Source organism: Polypterus senegalus, chromosome 16 (genome assembly GCF_016835505.1).
Source record: "Polypterus senegalus isolate Bchr_013 chromosome 16, ASM1683550v1, whole genome shotgun sequence".
NCBI lineage: Eukaryota > Metazoa > Chordata > Cladistia > Polypteriformes > Polypteridae > Polypterus > Polypterus senegalus.
Genome location: NC_053169.1, coordinates 37,615,350 through 37,637,220, shown reverse-complemented (window position 1 = coordinate 37,637,220; position 21,871 = coordinate 37,615,350). Strand labels below are relative to the sequence as shown.

General features: G+C 35.1%; 1 protein-coding gene across 4 annotated transcripts in view; it reads right to left on the bottom strand.

Annotated features, from left to right (window-relative positions):
- The window catches only part of wdr27 (WD repeat domain 27), a 332,022-nt gene that overhangs the window by 96,546 nt on the left and 213,605 nt on the right, over positions 1-21,871 (bottom strand). For all 4 annotated transcript variants that reach the window (XM_039738896.1, XM_039738897.1, XM_039738898.1 and 1 more), the window contains exons 23-24: positions 5,527-5,629; positions 4,052-4,150 (exon numbers count right to left, since the gene is read on the bottom strand). In XM_039738896.1, coding sequence (XP_039594830.1) covers positions 4,052-4,150; positions 5,527-5,629 — 202 coding nt within the window. The remainder of the gene's footprint in view (positions 1-4,051; positions 4,151-5,526; positions 5,630-21,871) is intronic.

Genomic DNA, 21,871 nt, shown 5'->3' with positions numbered 1-21,871 from the left:
CTGCTGAAATTCACAGAATGATATTGGCTTAGTATGGAAGTGACTCAACAAAAAGTTTATGAATAGGTAAAAAGGTTGCATGGACAGAGAGTGTTAACAAATATAAAAAAGCTCTCTTTAATGCTCGCTCAGAATACTATTCTACAATAATAGCAATAATAAAAATCCTCGGGTACTGTTTAGAACAGTGGCTAACTTAACAAATGGGAATTCAGATCTACAGTGCAAAATACCAACAGATATTAGCAGTACAGACTTTATGAACTTCTTCAATGACAAAATTAAAAATTTAAGATCCCAGATCTCAGCATCACAGTACAAACCACATACTAGCTTAGCAGACCCTGTCTCACATTGCATTCAGCACTTTAATAATTTTAATCCTGTAACTGATCAGGAAGTCTTAACTTTAATTTCTAAAATGAAACCCACTACTTGTTCCCTAGATCCAGTGCCAACACAACTAGTAAAAAGTGCAATGGATGATCTTGCAGTGCCTATTCTAAACATTATCAATAGTTCATTATTGCATGGCACAGTACCTGATGCACTGAAAGTGTCTGTCATTAAACCATTACTTAAAAAGTCAGACCTAGACCCATACATACTCTTTCTCTCTAAAATTTTATAAAACGTAGTCACCAATCAGCTTCAGTCACACCTTACGCATTACAATTTACTTGGGAAACTCCAGTCTGGTTTCCGCACTGGTCATAGTACAGAAACGGCACTACCACAGACTGTAAACAACATTCTGATATCTTCTGATATAGGAAACTCCACTGTAATTATGTTGTTAAGACTTAAGCACAGCATTTAACACCATTGACCATTCTATTTTACTGCACAGGCTAGAAAATGATGTTAGCCTTACAGGCACTGTGCTCACTTGGTTTAGTTCTTATCTATCAAATCGATTCCAATATGTACAGAAATGTGCCGACAGTACTCCATCATTATACACAGAAGTTCAATATGGTGTCCTGCAGGGCTCAGTACTGGGGCCTTTACTGTTTTCAATTTACATGCTTCCACCTGGATCTATCATTAGGAATACCTTTCAGTTAGATCAAATGAAGTTTCTCCAATGTTGTCTTTAATTAGTTGTGTTAGTGAATTAAAGGATTGGATGGATGAGAACTACCTATCTTTAAACACCGATAAAACAGAGATGTTAATTGTTGGCTGGAAAGACGCTGATCACAACAATATATTGTCACCATTTAACTCAGTTGGAATCACCATTCATTTTACTGAATCAACCCGCAATCTAGAAGTTATCTTTGACTCTAGCATGTCATTTAAAGCACACATTACAAAGTTGTCCAAATCATGTTTCTTCCATCTTAAAAATGTTGGGAAATTAAGGTGTTTTCTAAATAAGCAGGATTCTGAGAAATTAATTTATGCATTTATTTCTAGTAGGATTGACTACTGCAATGCTGTGTTCACTGGATGTACAAACTATTTTTTATACAGCCTCCAGTTAATCCAAAATGCTGCTGCAAGAATTATTACAAGAACAAGAAAATATGTACACATCACTCCAGTTCTTAAATCCTTACACTGGCTCCCGGTTAAGTTTAGGGCAGATTTCAAAATCCTCCTTTTAACATATAAAGTATTAAATGGCCAAGGTCCGGCTTACTTGTCTGAACTTATCATGACTTAGAAACCAGATCTCAAGATGCGAGTCTGCTAATGATTCCAAGAATTAATAAAATAACAGTGGCAGGTTGAGCTTTTAGTTACAGGGCCCCTAAACTGTGGAATGGTCTGCCTGCTACTATAAGAGACGCCCCTTCAGTCTCAGCTTTTAAATCCCAGCTGAAGACTCACTACTTCAGTTTAGCATATACTGACTAGACCTGCTGATTAACTATACAGACTGCATCTCTGTTGTTAGTCATTAGCACTAAAACATAAGTAACATGATAGTCATAATGTGTTACTAACCCTCACCTTTTCTATTTCTCTTCTCGGTACTCAAATGTGGCATTTGGTGCCATGGCCCACCTGCCAAGTTGTTTTTGCCTGTCTTAGGTAAAGTCATCCCTGATGGAAGATCGCAGGAATCGTGGGGTAGAGGGGTCCTTTCATTGGATTGACTGGCCCAGCGCTGTTTCAGCTGTGGAATGGCCAAAAGGGGGAGGCAGCTTGATGGCTGAGGTCTCCAGGACTCTAAACAAATTCAAATCATATTATGTGATACCATCTACTGTTAAATTCTGCTCCATACTTGTAATTTTTTTATTTTTTATACTGTATTGAGAATTTGTTCTGTTCTGTGTATTGTGTTGTATTTATCCCTTCTTTTTGACACCCACTGCACACCCAACCTACCTGTAGAGGGGTCTCTTTTTAAACTGCCTTTCCCAAGGTTTCTTCCATCTTTTCCCTACAATGGTTTTTTGGGAGTTATTCCTTGTCTTCTTAGAGAGTCAAGACTGGGGTGCTGTCAAGAGGCAGGGCCTGTTAAAGCCCATTACGGCATTTCTTGTGTGATTTTGGGCTGTACAAAAATAAATTGTATTGTATTGTTTGAAGCACAGAGAGCAAGTGTAACCAATGAAGCTTGATATAGTCGACCATCAATATTGTAGCACACAAGCCCACATCGACATAGCGAATGCCTTCATCAGAAAAGAAAGACGGATTATGTTGTCCACTGTTGCTGCACATTTGGATATCAACTATGGATCTTCACATGTCATAGTGGTGCATGATAACCTGGATACAGTAAAGTTTGCTCAAGATGGGAACCCACCTTACTAATCTCATCACACTACAGTGCATTGTTCAACAATGGTGCAATCTTGCAGTGGAGTGCCCATGTTCATATGTCGTCGGCTTTACCTAGACTAATGGCAGGGTGCAGTGTGCGTGTTAAGTATTGTGTCAGCTTCTATCCATTCTGGTTACCTTTACATTTTCAAATTGCCTTTACTTTTTGATTTACCCTCATACAATTATTTTCACTTGGCATACACTTGATTATTATACCCTTTATCTGCTCTTTTAATTTCTTAAAATCAAGCATTTCATACTCTTAAATATTTAGTACAATTAGTGCAAAATAAAAACAATATATTTTTTGTGGTTGAGATAATAAGTCTCTCTGGACTAAAACATCCTGTGTTGCACTTCACTGTACTGTAGTGAATGTGACATATATTAAAGGAATACTCCACCAAAAAATGATGTTTATTAATTACTTTTTTTATGTTACTTACCTCATGTGTTTTGTACTGATAATTGAGATCATTTTAAAATCTGATGTTATCATGAAAAATGAAGTTAACAACAAACATTTATGTTAGAAGAGGTTTCTATGGTGACCAATGCTGTGCAACAGCAAATGGAATCAAAAATGTTAAAAAAGAAAAAAATCTCACATTACTAGTGTCACATTATCCACATGTCAGTCATCTAGTCATATACCCACATACATTTTTTGCTAAAATATTGTTAAATAAATATTTCTGGAAAAATGTTCACAGGGCATAATCAAGAAATGCATCCTCATAAGAGCGAGCATTTGAACTGAAGAGAGGAATGGGATAAAGGCAATCTTCAGTGTCTTCAATTCAATTCAAAATGTGTTTCTACTGCTCTGATTTTTCAAGAAATATTTATTTAACAATATTTTACCAAATAATGCATGCATTTTATACATTGTAAGTATATGACTGGATGGCTGGCATATGGACTGACACATAACTGTTGGTGAAATTCATCTTTGTAACATTTAGATACTACTGTATATGTATTTAGTTTCAGTGAAATGTTTTTTATAAATTTTAACCTGTAAAACACCAGCTAGTAACAGTAGTCATGGTGAGTACATAAGCTGAACATTTATTATAATTTATAAAAGAAGGATTACATTTTAATGGTAGAGAATTATTATTTTGTAAAGTGAGAAAATTGCACATTATATAATTATCATTTATCACACAGCAATGTAATACTATATGTAGCTGGTTTTTAACTTTGTCTTTTTTAACCTGTTACTGACTAACAGTAGTCATGCATAGTACATAAATTTTACCTGTGGTTTTGATGGATTAAAGGCCACTTGCATAACAGTATCTGTACATCTGGAAAGCTTGTTAAGAAAATTACTGCAACGGATATCAAACACATAAGCCTGCAAAAAGTAAACAAATATAAATAATTATAAACATATACAGTGTGTGTGGGTGTGTGTTCAGTATAGTTGCAGTTTGCTTTGCATCCTCTTGCAAACTGTAATTTAGAGTACCTCAGAACTTGTTCTGCTTCCTTTTGAAAAGGGATACACAAATAAATCACACCAGAAGTGATCTAAAGATCAGTTGGATGAGCTAAACACTTAACCCAGTTCATGAAGGTCAGAGGACAACGAGGGGTGTGTTCCTTTGGGTCATGTGACCCTACACAAATACTACAGATCAAAGGAAAGGAAAGTGTGTTAAACCTTCACTTGGGAGATCTCCCCATGCCATTAGGTTAGCAAATAAATCAAAAATATCTTTGCACTGAACTTAACACTATAAACCCTAAATAGGAGTTGGCCTCTAGAGAAGAACTAAGAGGACCTAAGTTTAACCATTGTGTTCACTTCTGTTCATTTTTATTGCAAGTCTCCAGGAAAGGCCCGAGTGTGGATTTATATACTGAAAGATTTTTTAATAAAAGCCAAGTATACAGTTGTTATTTCTTTTCTGATTGGTGTTTGCCGTTTTTGTAGTTATTCTGACACACTTGTGGTTGTGAAGCAGTACAGTAAGTGGAACGACCTTCCACAGCATAATTCCCAACACTGAACCTAATGCTAACGCTCTCTGCTGAACACAACCCCATAGTTCATTCTTGCTGCCACGCTTCAAAGCTTGTGACCACAGATGGAGATGTGGACACAGACTGAGTTTTTACTTTGTCCCCACTTTTCTAAAACAGTCTAGAACAACATTTGCAATACAGCTGCCTGTTTCTGATTTTATAATAAATTTTACTTTTCCTTGTAAACAATACTTTGAGATACTTCATTCCCTGTAATCTGGGCAGTTCCTGTCCCTTAACTATAGAGACGAGGCCAGCATTTTGCTGGAGAGGACCATTATCTTGGATATGTCTCTCATTGAATTTAGTTTCCTACTCACTCAATCAACACTAAATAGAGTTCAGCAAAGATTTACAGTACATATTAATTTATTTGAAAGCATTTCTGATGATAGAATCAATGTATGCTTAAAAATGTTTATTTTCACCACTTTTCAACAAATAAGAGCACCTTTTAATATTCCTGTAAAACAGACTAGTGCTAAGAATGAGTAGAATGAATGTTTTATGAGTTCCAGATGAGATACTGTACACGTTTACCCTGATATTTCAAACATGGACAGGCATCCCATCTAAGGAAGGCTCTAAATAAAAATAAAAGCAAGTGTTTTACTTTAAGATATTAATTTTTGTACACTATTATTCGTGTCCAAGGTAATTATTAAATAATGTTAGTATTTCAATTAAAAGAAACAGACTTACACATTTGTTTTCAGACCCTGTTGCTATATATTTTCCACATGGAGAAATTGAAATACCACAAGGGTGACATCGGTTATGATGCCCATCAAAACGGCGTACACACCTGTTTGAACAAGATAATAGAATATTCATAAATTAAATATTTTTATGTTTTTAAAAATTTTATATAATATTATTATATGAACAAACTGAAGTAACAAAAATGAAGACTCATCAACCTAGACATGCATCTTTTTAAAGTCATTTTGAAAATAAATACAAAGCTAAGGCTATAACTTGAAATAATAGCTGTTTACTCATTGCTTAAAGGTCATAACATTACAAAACAAATACAAAACTATCTAAAATTTTAAAAAAAAAATGGTAATTTGCTAATAACATGTTTATTTTTATAAAAAATGCTGATGGAGCAATTATATATTTCTATGCATAGAAACACAAAAGAAAAGGAGGTATGTCTTTTATTCAATTACAGCCTTCTGTATTATGCATTCACAGTAAGTATTTGTGTATTTTCTTGCTTTTATACAGTAACTAAGGATAATAATTTGACTGACTCATTCACTTACTAACTCATCAACAAAATCACTATTTCCTGTTTAGATAAAATGCTGAGATTTGGCAGGATTGTATATCTAAGCCAATAGATATTCACTAAGAAAGTACATTTTGATATGCCAATACTTAGGGGTAACCAACCACAACACAAACACTAAATACTGTACCACAAAATCTCAAAAATGCCTTGAGAGATTTGAGTGAAATATGGTGGTGTTACAGAAAAAAAGAAAATTTGCCAACACATTTTGGTGTTTGTTGCTAACGTTTTTGTCTATATTTACTAGTATAATGCAACATTTCATGCTTCTCACTGCTTTGAAAGGGGACTTTATGCAAACAAAAGATGTAGCAAATGTGATGAACAACAGCACTAACCAATATGGTGTTATGACTAAAAAAGAGGTGGTATCCTTGACAGGAAAACTCAGATATAATCATATTAAGCATCTACAGTCAGGCATGAAATGGAAAGAGAAAGTTTGGCAAAGCTCAATGGTTAGGAAGTCCTATAAGGCTCCTGGGTGGATGCCAGCCACTGTTGCTGTAAGGGTTGGTGTTCCTTCATTAGAAGCAAACAATCAGGAGAGAGTGTCACTACCTGATCTGCGCTAGAAGCAGAGACAGAGTTGGCATTTTTAGATCTAGGACAAGGTAAGTTTAACCTTAACACTACTCCATTGTAATACACATTTTCTTCTATACTTTGAAAAGGGACCCAAACACTCCCCACCCCTTCCCTTTACATGTGCATCTGCTTACTTTGGACACAGACAAGCTCTCCTTTACCCTTCACTGCACTTGGGACTGATTGCACTGTGCTTTCATTCTCTGGGGGTGAATCAACCACAGAGAAAACACACAGATTAAAAGTTTAATACATAAAATAACAGCTTTTCTCAAAAAATATTTAAAGAGTAAAAATTACAAAACAGAACATTTATTTACAATAAACTGGAAAGTTACCAAAACAAAAACATATATTCCATATAACATGGAAAGAAACAATTACACCAAAGTCACGTCTGTTTTACATCTTGAAAGAGCAATAATACACACAACACATGAATCTTATCATTGTTATTTATATATTAAATAAAATATAATATGAGATGTCTTGCATCAAGATAAATTGTTTAATGTACTTTATATTTGGCAAAATAAATAGTTTTTTTGATTAAAAAAAAAAAAACACAAAAGAAAAAAATAAGTCAAGCCAGAAAACAATTAAGAGACTGGCAGCTAAAGTACACATCTGCATAACTATTTATATAAAAAAGGAACTGGACATTTAATGTATTGATTTTTAAAAAGATATAATTATTAGTTCAAGTATTGTCATTGGTAGAGAGTACAATGAAATTCTTACTTGTGTGTTTGACAAACATGCAGTATGCACCACTGATAAACAAGAATGCATTAAAATACATAACTATAAATAACAATCACTTATAGAGGGGGTTACAAAAGTCAGTAAGGAAATAAATATTTATCTTATGACATTTCCTATAAGAAACAATTTTACAAAAAAAGGACTATTAAGAGATCCCGAGGCTGTACGGACTAACTTTTCCTTGAAACGGTAAACAGTGTGCATATCTCAAGCACATTGATTTCTTGACAGGCTGCCAATAAATGTTTTGAACAGCTGCTATACTTGCCCAGCTTTTGCAAATAATTTGTTTTTGAAACAAATTTAACAAAATTCCTTAGTAGTGACCTCACCATATGTGATGTTAAGGTTTAAATTTGATAAATTATTTCATGAGTACAGTACTGTAAAAAAATAATCAAACTAAATAGGAATGCTGTAATAAACTGTCAAATATTGCCAAAAAAGGAATAACAAAAAAGAAACGTACACATAGATAAAATATGGTAAGAATATATTGCTGAATTTATCTTTCATGGTTAAGCATGTTATACCTTTTACTAATGAAAGTTAAGTGTTTACAAGATAATACAACATTTTTAGTTTATCATAAGAAAGTTTCCAATGTAGCATACTTGCTGAGAAAAGCCAGTTATTCATGTACCACCATTTCATCATCCTCTTTATTATAATTGTTACAAGCCAGACCATGAAGCCACACAGGCGCCTCTGTTGCTGGGAAACACTTACTCTTTGCATGTATTCAGGTTCCAGTAACAAACTCTGCCGTACTGTATGCTACCCAATATGGGGTTTGTACTGAGTGCATCTCTAAATCCATTAAGCAGAATTCTGCCTTCTTCCTACTAAGTCTTGGCCTTATTCACTTTTTCTCCCTATCTATAAGTGAAAATTGCCCATAATCATATATCACTGCTTGTTGCTCTGTCTTTTATCTGCATTCATTCAAGACAACTTACTGTCCTCAGCAGCTGTCTTTATATGAACTTGTTGTTAAACTGTATATCTCCCGCTCCAAGTTTCATCAGATAAGCACCACTCTATTCCTACTTCCCATAATCATTCAAAAGACGCCAGCATGCCAAATAATTATTACAAGTTAGCTGCCCTTTCCATAGTGGGCATCTAGCATGTGACTGAAAATTGGGCAATTACTTATTTTTTATTTATTTTGCATATAGCCTGTCTATTCGCAACATAAAAACTGTACTTTCCAAACCATGTAACAAAATGGCGAACAAAAAAGACCAACAACATGTACTTAACAATGTTGGCAAGATATACAGGAGTATGGGAAGCCAAAATATCCAGGAATTGTTAAAAAAAAATCATTACGCAACTTACAGAAATTCTCTTTTAGTCACTTTCAAAATACTCTGCTTGTGATGCACACTTTTCCCAGCACTTCACCCATTCTTGTTAACATTATCTTTCATTACGGTGTCTAGAGCCTATCGTGATTTTTTTCTGGAATGCTAACGCTGTAGCAAATCATCTTCCTTTCTGTCTCAATTTTGTTTTTGTAAACAATTGTTTATTATTTTTAAAGACAAAAGAGCAAAATGGGGACAACCAGATAAAAATTGTTTAATATCACAAAGAAAATAAAGTACCACCCACCCTAATCCACTTGGAGATGGCTGAAAGAAGTGCTCTCCCCACAACCTACACATCCTGATTACAACAAAATAAGTGATTTTAAATAGGAAATTTTTAATTTTAGTGTAACGCCTTTTTCTAAAGATGATAGAGTGAATGACGAAAAGAAATTAATTTGAGCTGTTTAAAGTTCTTAAAGAAATACAAATATGGGAGGTGTGAGGCAAGAACCACAATGTTTTTGGTGAAAAACTCTGACTAATAAAGTGATGAGCGAAGGTGCACTGTCATGATGCAAAATGCAGTTTTGTGTACATGACAGCAACTGTGTTTTTTTTGTTGGATGGCTTCCTCCAGGCTCCTCAGCAGTTCAGTTTAATGCCACTGATTAACAGTCTGATCATGCAGAATCTATTTATTAACAAGTCTGTTAATTTCAAAAAACACGATTATCATTGTCCTGATGTTTGATGTGACCTTCTATGCTTTTTTCAACTGGGAGAAAATTAAAAACTGAAGTCATGCATTTGCCTGCATAATAAATGTCATAAATATGCATAACTCTGCACAATAGTACTCAATGGACTGATTGTCAAAAATGTAAGCATGTGATACTTTGCAGAATAGTTGATAACTACACCCTACTCCTGTGTTATTGACCAATTCTGTGAATTTTCTGTCATATATGACCTTCGATAGGCAAAATATATACACACTTTCAGATACTCTATGTTCTTAATAAGACAAAATATCAATAACTAAACAGTAAAAAGAACAGAGAATGAAAAATGAAATTCTAATGTACACAAAATTCAGCTTAAGAAGGTACAACCGTACAAACTTAGATGACTTTAGAAAAATAGGGTTGGGCACGTCATTAGTGACCTCAAATCCAATTCAATGACCTGTTCTTATGCTGGAAGTGGCATGTAAACCAAAATTGCAGCGATTGTAAATGCCATTGCTGAACATTGGGGGTTCGAAATAGACTGTGAAAATCTAAATAAAGGGTAAACACAAAGATTATTAAAAGGGAGTGCAAAACAACTTTCACAAGAACTTCAGCAACAATATTCTGAGCTAAAATAATGCATCTTCAGTCTTGAGTTTGATGCCAAGGCCAAGTGGGCATCACTAATAATGATAAACAATCAATCTAAGCTTTGCTCACATTTACAGAGTACACTGAAATTTTTATTTGCACATTCAACCAACATGGAACATGTCATCACTCTTCAGTGCCATTATAATCAGGAATGCATAAAAATAAATATATTTAATATTAAAATTAAAGAGCCTGCCACTTAAAGTTGGTTTATTTATCTTGGAAATTTTAAGACCTGCATCTTGTGATCAAAATGTAGCCAGTGAAACACAGACATTATGAAGTTTAGTAAATAAAACAGCTGCTGTCATGTAAGATGTTTGATGTCAAAAGGAGCATTTTAATGTTTCTCTAAACTTAACTGAAAGCAAATTAGGAGCACAGAATTAACTTGACGTTTTATCTTTATTACAATCTACCACTAAAATTGCAGAACTGGCTGGCTTAAAATGATGGTACAGCAGATAACTGGTTAATTATAGCTCCATTCATATTGGCTATCATAGTATTGTGAATACTGTATTTTCCTTACACTTCTACGCTCTTCCAGATATAATTATTTTATTTTCACCACCAATTTGTACATAGGCTCTCTCTAACAAAATGTGTGAATAGCTATATAATAATGACTTGTCAGTGCCATATGGGCTGGATGGGCATCCCAACCAGAAAAGGGGATGGTTCCTTACTGGGACAGGATGGTGAAGACAGTTTATTTAGAGTCTCCTAAAAGCCTTAATTTCCAAACTCCATGTGTTTTCATTTGATGTTGCATGTTGGAAGTAGGACTCAACTGAAGAGCCTGCCACAGTCTGAGATAAATGCAAGTGAACTGGTCACTGATTGTTTTTTCTTATTTGACTAAAGCTTTTCATATAATTGCCTTTGCTTCCACATGCTGCACAATAACCACTTACTAGCAGTAGGTTGTCTACACCCCTTGTAGTACCTTTAGAAGCAGACATCCTGCTCTCTTATTTTCAGGACAAAGAAGGCCAACAGATACATTCACTTGATCTTTTCTATAACATAATTAATTAGAAATGAAATTCTACCTGTATAATGACTTGTCAAATACATTTCTAATTGGATAAGTAGTATTTATCTGATTTAAAGTTTGTATCTACTCTATAAAGGAAAGACTGCATTGTAGAAGAACCATTACTGCATGTCATTGCATCATTTACCCTGACGGCCATTTACAATTTCTGTTTTTCTTTAGTGAGAAAGAGTAGATAACCAGAATTAGTATAGGTAAGACAGAGAGACAGGGGTGGGACTTTGTATACATAAGCATCTTGCATTTCAAAGTGGGAAATACAAAGATATAACACTTAAACTGGCACATATGTAGATGCGTAACATAAAATTCTTCTTGATTTTTCATCTGGTTTGCTAGCTATTTGATTTGCAAGCTATCAGCCTTAAAAAAGGACAAGTGTGTGTGTGTTTGTGTCTGTCTGTCTGGTTGCTATGTCTCTGTTATAGGCCATTTGATATGGGACTCATAATGCTTGTGATGTGTCATTTGCTGAAATACTGTAACAAATGCAATCCATTTTTTTACTACAAATGTTTTTAATGTGCCATCTGTTGGAATGACACGTGCAATACATTTCATTGCTACAAATTTTTGTAATGCACCATCTGCTGGGATGACGAGTGCAAGGTATTTTATTACATAATGTGTTACAAAATAAATGTTAATAGATGGTGCACTGCAAACATTAACGCTTAGGACTACGTTGATCACATCTCAAGATAGATAGCACGGTTACTTTGATAATAATATGTTATTTGAACATAGCTACAGTTATGGTTAACTAATTCCATTTTTGTCAGTTATAAACAATAGCCTTTGAATTACTGGATGAATCATACTGTATATGAGTAACAATCCATATGACGATGGGTGGATGGATATCAGATATTAAAATATCGGATATTAAAATCTACACTGAATAGCCAAACATAAACTTCAACCTGATAGTAAATATAAACTCCTAGAATATAATAAAGCCAATTAAACCACATCAAAGCTTGGCATTCATATTTGTTTATAATTAGATTTCTTTATTATTCCTTTTCTGCAAAGTGTCTTTGTGTTATTTTGTATATACAGTGCATCCGGAAAGTATTCACAGAGCATCACTTTTTCCACATTTTCTTATGTTACAGCCTTATTCCAAAATGGATTAAATTCATTTTTTTACTCAGAATTCTACACACAACACCCCATAATGACAACGTGAAAAATGTTTACTTAAGATTTTTGCAAATTTATTAAAAATAAAAAAACTGAGAAATCACATGTATGTAAGTATTCATAGCCTTTGCTCAATACTTTGTTGATGCACCTTTGGCAGCAATTACAGCCTCAAGTCTTTTTGAATATGATGACACAAGATTGGCACACCTATCCTTGGCCAGTTTCACCAATTCCTCTTTGCAGCACCTCTCAAGCTCCATCAGGTTGTATGTGAAGCGTCGATGCACAGCCATTTTAAGATCTCTCCAGAGATGTTCAATCTGATTCAAGTCTGGGCTCTGGCTGGGCCACTTAAGGACATTCACAGAGTTGTCCTGAAGCCACTCCTTTGATATCTTGGCTGTGTGCTTATGGTCGTCGTCCTGCTGAAAGATGAACCGTCGCCCCAGTCTGAGGTGAAGAGCGCTCTGGAGCAGGTTTTCATCCAGGATGTCTCTGTACATTGCTGCAGTCATCTTTCCCTTTATCCTAACTAGTCTCCCAGCTCCTGGCGCTGAAAAACATCCCCACAGCATGATGCTGCCACCACCATGCTTCACTGTAGGGATGGTATTGGCCTGGTGATGAGCGGTGCCTGGTTTCCTCCAAACGTAACGCCTGGCATTCACACCCAAGAGTTCTTCTTTGTCTCATCAGACCAGAGAATTTTGTTTCTCATGGTCTGAGAGTCCTTCAGGTGCCTTTTGGCAAACTCCGGGCGGGCTGCCATGTGCCTTTTACTAAGGAGTGGCTTCCGTCTGGCCACTCTACCATACAGGTCTGATTGGTGGATTGCTGCAGAGATGGTTGTCCTTCTGGAAAGTTCTCCACTCTCCACAGAGGATCTTTGGAGCTCTGACAGAGTGACCATCGGGTTCTTGGTCACCTCCCTGACTAAGGCCCTTCTCCCCCAATCACTCAGTTTAGATGGCCGGCCAGCTCTAGGAAGAGTCTTGGTGGTTTCCACCTTCTTCCACTTACGGATGATGGAGGCCACTGTGCTCATTGGGACCTTCAAAGCAGCAGAAATTTTTCTGTAACCTTCCCCAGATTTGTGCCTCGAGACAATCCTGTCTTGGAGGTCTACAGACAATTCCTTTGACTTCATGCTTGTTTTGTGCTGTGACATGAACTGTCAACTGTGGGACCTTATATAGACAGGTGTGTGCCTTTCCAAATCATGTCCGATGAACTGAATTTACCACAGGTGGACTCCAATTAAGCTGCAGAAACATCTCAAGGATGATCAGGAGAAACAGGATGCACCTGAGCTCAATTTTGAGCTTCGTAGCAAAGGCTGTGAATACTTATGTACATGTGATTTCTCAGTTTTTTTATTTTTAATAAATTTGCAAAAACTTAAGTAAACTTTTTTCACGTTGTCATTATGGTGTATTGTGTGTAGAATTCTGCGGAAAAAAATGAATTTCGTCCATTTTGGAATAAAGCTGTAACATAACAAAATGTGGAAAAAGTGATGCGCTGTGAATACTTTCCGGATGCACTGTACAGTACAGAGCAACCAAGCTTCCTGTGTCTTTTAAAGTAAACTATGCTGTTGTGTATGCATTTTATTGTTCAATTTGAAGAAATCTGTTTAGTTTAGTTTAAGATACAAAAATAACTTACATTCCTAACATACAATAGGTCTGAAATGAAAGAGGTTTGGTTTAGTCAGGCTAAAAAACTATTATTTTTGTCCTTCATACTTAGGGATGGAAAAGTCATTAGACAAATATGACTGCAGGAAATCGTGTCTCTCAATTATCTGGTGCAGTGTTATGTAGTATGTAAGAATTCTCTTGGGAGAAAATGGTCTCATATGATAAATATGTTATTATCAGGGTGTAGACCTTGCATCACCAACATAAACAGATATTTTACCTTTTCGTTAGAGATGTCATGCCCCTGCGCCAAAGGGAAAAGACATAATAAATCTTGAAATGATTTTGAGAGGCTGACAAATTACTAACAGTATGTTTTGCCAAAACACCACAAGCATTAAGTAATGCAATTTTCATTAAGAATAAAGCCTTATTGTTCAAAATTGCTAAATGATTACAATGTAATATTGAAAAGGATCACATAAAGAACACACTCTCTTTTATAGATATCAGCTGTGAAACACCTCTTAAGTTTTACGTTAATAGCACTAGAAGTGATGTAAGCGCCTTTGTTCTAAAATGAAAGCGCAATGTTAGTGCCATTTGACTATTTCTTGGACAATACAGAAGATGTAGCAAGATGACTTTTATAAAAGCCATCTGCGATTGGTTACAAACCACCTGTCAAGCTGAAAAGAAAAAAATATAAAGTATATGACATATGACAAAGCATATATTTATTCCTTTATTTCTTCAGTATTCACATTAATCTTTACTTCGTATTGATGATTTTTATTCTAAGGGAGAAAAATAATGAAAAGTACATAATAAGTTTAATACAATAATAGTATATATACTTATTAAATAACTTACTGAGCAGGATTACCCGTTAAATAGAGTATATGACTATTTTCAAAAAGAATATTCTTTCACAGATCCACAATGAAATCCAGATTGGAGAGGCTTTTAAGAAGTGGCATGTGCTTAATTCATAGTTGCCATTAGTCACAACTCAGCTCTGCAATAAACTTACCTCAGATTCAGAATGTAATACAAAACAGTTTGCTTCCCATATGAGTATGGCAAATAAATTATAAAACCACATTCAAAAATGTAGATATACAATATGCTATAGTAAATGTTAAAGATGGTAGAGGCATTGACAAATAACAGATCTACTAACCTGGATAACTAAGTGAAGAATTTGTGATAAGACTAAGTTTGAAAGCACTATGCAAAATGTGTAAAAATAAAATACTGTAGATTAGTGGATGACTCCATTTTATTGCTTTTAAATTGTTTTACCATTAATTTGTGAATATCAGTGCTTTCATTAGCTGAACTCATTTAATTCAATTTGAGGGGTGTGGGAGCTGGTTTCTTTGGGTGCAAGGCAAAAAGTAATTTAGATGGCATGCCAGGTATTACAGCAGACTCAAGCAGAGCTGTGCTAGGACAAGCTAGGCCAATCAAACTTAACTGCATGTTATTGGGATATGGAAGGAAAACTGTGTCAGACTTGGGGAGAACTGTCAAATGCCACATAGGCAATGACTAAGCAAAAGTTCAAACTCAATCTTTATTGAACTTTGAAGCAACCGCATTAACAACTAAGTGTTCCTGCTGCCCAATTTGAGAATATACTTTCTTTTTTCAAAATGGAGACGGTTTACGTAACAGTGCCACATTAAGAGGTCTATAGGTGCATGACAGAGAAAGGAGAGCCAGAGATGTATATGAGGATTGTCCAGAATGTGTATGACTGAGTGAGGATGTGGGTTAAAAGCATAATGGACAAGATTCCAGTTACAGTAGTTTTGCATCAGGGATCTTCTTGAAGTTTTTACCTCTTTGATCTGGTTATGGATGTTTTGAGTCATGGGATAAACGACCATTCCCTTTGATGCAGGCTTCTTGCTGATGACATTTTGTTGTGTAGCATCAGTAAAGAAGAAGTTGGAGAAATTAAGAAGAGCTTTTCAAGACAGACAATTGAAGATAAATAGGAAGAAGAGTATCGATGATCAGGATTTAGAAGTTAGCCTGCAAGAAGAGCTACTGAAAGGAGTGGATACATTTAAATCCCTAGGATCAATGGTAGACCAAAATGCAGAGACAACCCATACAATGCAGGGCGGATGAAACGATTGGAAAAAGGTATCAGGAGTATTGTGTCTTTGAAAAATTAGGGAGAAAGTTAAAGGTAAGGTTTATAAGGCAGTGATGAGACCATTAATGATGAATGGAGCTTAGACATGGGCAGTAAAGGGAACGCAGGAGAAGATAGATTTCTGCTAGATGTGGCAGAAATGAGAATGTTGAGATGGATGTGTGGAGTTACCCAAAAGTGGAAGAGATATCTAAGAAACTACAGGAAAGTAGGTTGAAGTGGTATGGACATGTGATGAGGAGAGATGATGAGTATGTGGACAAAAGTGTAATGGGAATGGAAGTACAGGGGAAGACAAAGTGAGGGAGTAAAGTAAAAGAAGATCTGTAGGAAATGGACTGACTGGGTAGGAGGTGCCGGACTGGGCTGTCTGGAGAGGGTTAATCAAGCACATCAAACCCACATAGAAGTGGGAAAGAATGAAGAGGAAGAAGACTGATTTTTTTTTTTTGTTTAACTACCCCAGTGCTTATGCACTGTTCAGTTTTGGGAGTAGTAGTATTAGCACTGTTATCACAGGTACAGATTACTGTGAAATTCTTAATTGCATATCCACCCAACATGCAATACATGCCTTATTCAACAGTAATCACAAATCACCTTATCTAATACCACTTGTTCAGTAATGCTTCCAGTTCCCAAAAGTTCATGCAAAAAACCCTAAGAAAAACTCCAGGATTGTTTGTAATAGTAAGTTAGACTGACAGATCACTAAAAGAAACCTGACAGACACCCCTAATCAATCTATATGAGAGTTCTAAAAGTTGATACCGTAAATATAAAATTAATAGCATAATCTGTTAAACTATACAGAAAACAAAATTAAATTAAATGTGTTAAAGTAAATATAATATTTTAAGAGTCAAAATGCTCTAACAACACATCAAGTAGGAAGGTTTTTTTTTTAGAAACCCTGCCTCTCTATCTATTTATTTTTCTAAACTAATCCAGTTAATCCAGTATTTGAGTCAGAGGAAGCCTACATAGTACGCATGGCATGTTGCCCACCCTTGATAGGTACCGGTTCACCACCAGACATAGTCATGCATACACCCACACTCAATTCTAAAGAACAGAAAAATTAAACAGAACTGTTCACATTATTTAGAAGAATAAAGAATTTTAAAAATGCACAATGTACACAAGATAGTGCATTTAGGAAACCAGCATAATACTGTTTCTATTTGCATACCATAAAATGTAAAAACACATTGCCTCTATAGGTATAACAATGAGAAAGGCAGATGCAGATTCACTATATACAGTGAATTCCTATCAACAAGTCCTAATTTGGCATACCGTGGGATTTACTCATATGTGAGGAGAATGTGCACTCTTTGCCAAAGTAAATAAAAGACAAGGAAATAAATATATCATAAGGCTAGACATGGATGTTAAATTCATTATCTAGACATATTAAAGCAAAACCATTTTACCACCCTCCCACAGTAATAATGAACTACAGATTATTCTAAGATGTTAATAAAGGCAACGGCAACAATACTTTATAAAAATGGGCTCTTTAAATTATGCAAAACCTGGCTTGACAATATTTTTCTAAAGTTCCAATAAACAAATGAGTTTATCATATTGAGTTTTATTCACTAAATCGGCATCACTCTATAAAGAAACGTAATGAAAATTTTGAAATTCTTCTTTCCTATGACCTTCATTTTCTTAAAAAAAGCAGAAAGATTGCTTCTGTTGCTTCTTAAAAAAGCTCCCAAACTTGATCTGATACCGGAAAAGCATTAGCTGTTGATTTTAGACCTTTACAGTAGCTGATTATTATTATTCTTCCTAAACTGTTTGATACTAATTTTCGTAATACCCTAGTTAATTTAAACATGATTTACTGTTAGACTGTGCCTTAGATGTAGAAATACAGCATTTCACTTTTCTCTAGAAGAGAAGTGCATTGTAAACTGCTTACTTTATCATCAGCACATCTTAAATACCTTCTGAGATTTTCAAAAGATTCAGGAAAGCTTTGCATTTTCCATTCAGCAAGCCTGGTACTCTTGAGAGTACACCAGCCAGATACTGTATATCCAGCATCATACTTTTACTTAATCAAGTCATAGTGGAGATTTCTGCTGTATTAAGCATGCAGGTATTATTTTGAAGGAACTTATATTAACCAATGCACAAGGGATGAAACATAAAACATAACATAAACTCTTTGACTTAACCATCTGGTTATTTGAAGTCTGATTTGATAAATTTCCATTGTAATATTACCACCGTACACAGTTATCCTCATGATTTGGCAATGGTAATGGCAGTTCCTACATTGTTACTGTAAAATAAGCTGAGCTTAATTTCCCAACTAGGAGCAATGACTTTTTAAACTAAAATTTATTTTTCACTTGACGCCACTTGAAAAAAATGCCAACTGATTTTAAACATTTGAACTGCAAAGTAACTCTCTTCATAATATCATCACTCATTTCACTTATACACCACAAAATTTATCACTGACAGTTGATACTGTCTTTATAAAATAAAATTAAAAAAAATATAAGGTATTACTGCCCGGGATTTGTTTCCTGCCTTGTGTTGGCTGGGATCGGCTCCAGCAGACCCCCGTGACGCTGTAGTTAGGATGTAGTGGGTTGGATAATGGATGGATGGATGGATGGTATTACTTCACTATGACATAAGTGTAAATTATAGTGAAAAACTGTCTGATGTTTGTGGTTGTGCTAACATTTGTTGCTATTTCAAATGTGCAGCAATGGTAATTAAGAATAATATTCAGTAATCTAACATGTATTATATAAAACTTTTATTTAAGATCATTTTACTAAGCAAATTTAAAATCTTATTATAATAAAAAATATTTTGCATAGGGATGCTGACCTGAAGTTGTGTAAGGCTACAGTGTCAACTTATTTCTTAGTCAAATGACCAGGCCAGTTTGTTTAAGCAACGCACTGCATGCCACATTTACCTTACAATTGGTTCAAGAACTACAAACTATTTGATGACTTCTTTTCCATCAATGCCATATGGCTTTTTGATAAAAATAATATTATTAGAAAAGTGCAATGTGTGTATGAGCATAAACCTTAGTCCTAGGTAAGGTCTGTGAAAGTGATTTCCTGCATAAAGTGTCTTTGAAGCTATTATTTTAGTAAGTACTCAATATCAAGTAGGCATATATACGTACATTTCTTACTACATGTATTTTTTGACACAGAGATTTAGCCTGTATTTACACACCTATATAAATATATTTAACTTTAGTTGGAATGTTGGAATATTAAGCCACTATATAAAAAAGATTTTTAAGATATATGGCTAGGTCACACATGTAAATGTCCATAAACAAATAACAGCACTGGATAAATTTGAAAGATTTTTTAAAAATATGTATAACCAATAACTTGATAAATTTTCTGATACAGAAAGAAATGAAGACAAGAAGGGGTATTTATGGTAACAACATATTTTTCAGCTAATTTTTGTAAACAAATGAAAAGGCTAAATAATCTTATTCTTGCTGTCTATTGAACTGATGTTTAGAAATTTTATGCAACCTTTGGATGTCTTCTGTGAAAACCAAGACATCTGGGCACAAATAGAGAGCTGAACTTAACAACAGACAAGAAATTTGCTCTTGTTACTATTTCTGCCTTTGAACAAGATATTCTTGATCTGATAATGATTTTCTCCTTGTTTATATAGCTGCTTGTATGTGTGAACCAGTATTACAATTCAAGCTCATGCCTGAGTGTTGAGTCCTTCAATTTTTGTTCTGACATTTGTGCATGTTTGTGGATTTGCAATAAGATTAAAAAAAACAGTCTGTATTTTAACACCAGCAAAACAATTACTAAATGTGTTTTGTTTCTAAATATAACATAAAGGGTGTTTTTGGATGTTGATTTCTGAAATTTATACACTTTTGGCATTTTCAATGTATAGAGTGGGTATGTTCATTTCAAGTTTTCCATATAATGTCACTTTGCCACCATTCATGTTTGGTAGAACTGTGAGTACACAAAAAAATCAAATTTTTTACAGGGACAGAAATAAGCAACAGAGGAACAACAAGTGGACATCTTGTTTCCAGATTAATTACCTGGACAAGCACATTTTTACAAAGAAAAAATAAATTGGTAATGTAAAAGTTGAAATTTTTACTTATGGACATCTCCTTAATTCTTTAGTCAATATACAACTTTTGTTTGAACACTGAAATAACAAACTCAAGAACAGGTTTTAATATAATTAAATATACAATAAAAATAACTGTGCACCCACTGAATGACACTTTAGGGTAGGAGCCTATTGCAGCAGTAGTAAGTATAAGGCAGGGTCCGGAACTGGACAAAGGGGCAGCCCATTGCACACCAATAATCAACGCATTCCCACCAAACTTCATAGAGGGACATTTTAGAGTCATGTCATAAAGTAGTGCGAGCAAGACTGGATACTGGGTAAAAAAAACATGCAGACAGAGAAAGAGAATTCCATATCCATAAATGGTTAAGGCTTTGGACTTTAAATCATGAGGTTGTGGGGTCAGATCTCACCACTGACTGTGTGCGACCCCAAGTAAGTCACTTCACCTACCTGTGCTCCAATTGGAATTACAAAAGAAATGTAACCAATTGTATCTTAAATGTTGTAAGTCATTTTGGATAAAAGCTTCAATAAAATAAATACATGTACCATATATACTCACGTTTAAGTTCTCCCACGGATAAGTCAGGGTTTGATTTTACCATATAATTTCCGATATTTTCGAATGTGGAAGACTCACGCTATTGGTCCAAGAGATTATGATATGCTAACACCCACCTGAGGGAAGGAGCACGCTGCCTTTTTTTTCTATGTGGGTGTGGCAATGCGCTGTATCAGCATGTGCTCCTATCCTCATCTCTCTCTCTCTCTCTCTATTGTGCCTAAGTGACCACACGGTAATACCCAAACTATTCTGAAGCGACATTTGCACTGTTTTGTGTTTTTTGTATCTCACACCCTCATACACCTTTATTGTAAGGGTATCCCTTATCTACGATGGAGTGTTCGATCCGAAGAAAACAAGAAGCAGGTTTTAAATGAAAGGTCGTTGAAGTGGCAAAAGAAACTGGTAACTGTGCTGCTGCAACAAAATTCAATGTGTCTAAGAAACGTGCAAGATTACAGGAAGCAAGAAGATGTAAAAAAAAATGTAAGTGTCGCATTTTTGAACGGGCGTATAAGTAAGGGTCTGATTTTATGATCGATTTTTCAGGTTTCAAGACCCAACTTATATGTGAGTATATACGCTAAATGTAAATCTAAATACAGATAGCAGCTTGGCTGAGTGATACAAGTAACACAGAGCCATAATTCACTGAACTATTGCACTGTAACGGTATTATTGGCAGCACATCGGTTAGTACTACTGCCTCATTGATCCTGCATTCAGGGTTTAAATCCCATGCCTTGTCATTTCTGAAGTAGTGTATAAATGTCCCTATGTCCACATGGGGTTTTCCTGCAACATCTTCAAATGTTAGACTAACAGGCAATTCCAAATTGGTCTTGTTGTGTTGTCGTTGGTGTGAGAAGGCCCTGAGATATCCAGGGCTGTCTCTAGCCTCACACAAGTGATGCCAAGGTAGGCCACAGCCCCTGTATGAAAGTACATTTATGTGTTATGCACTACTGCACC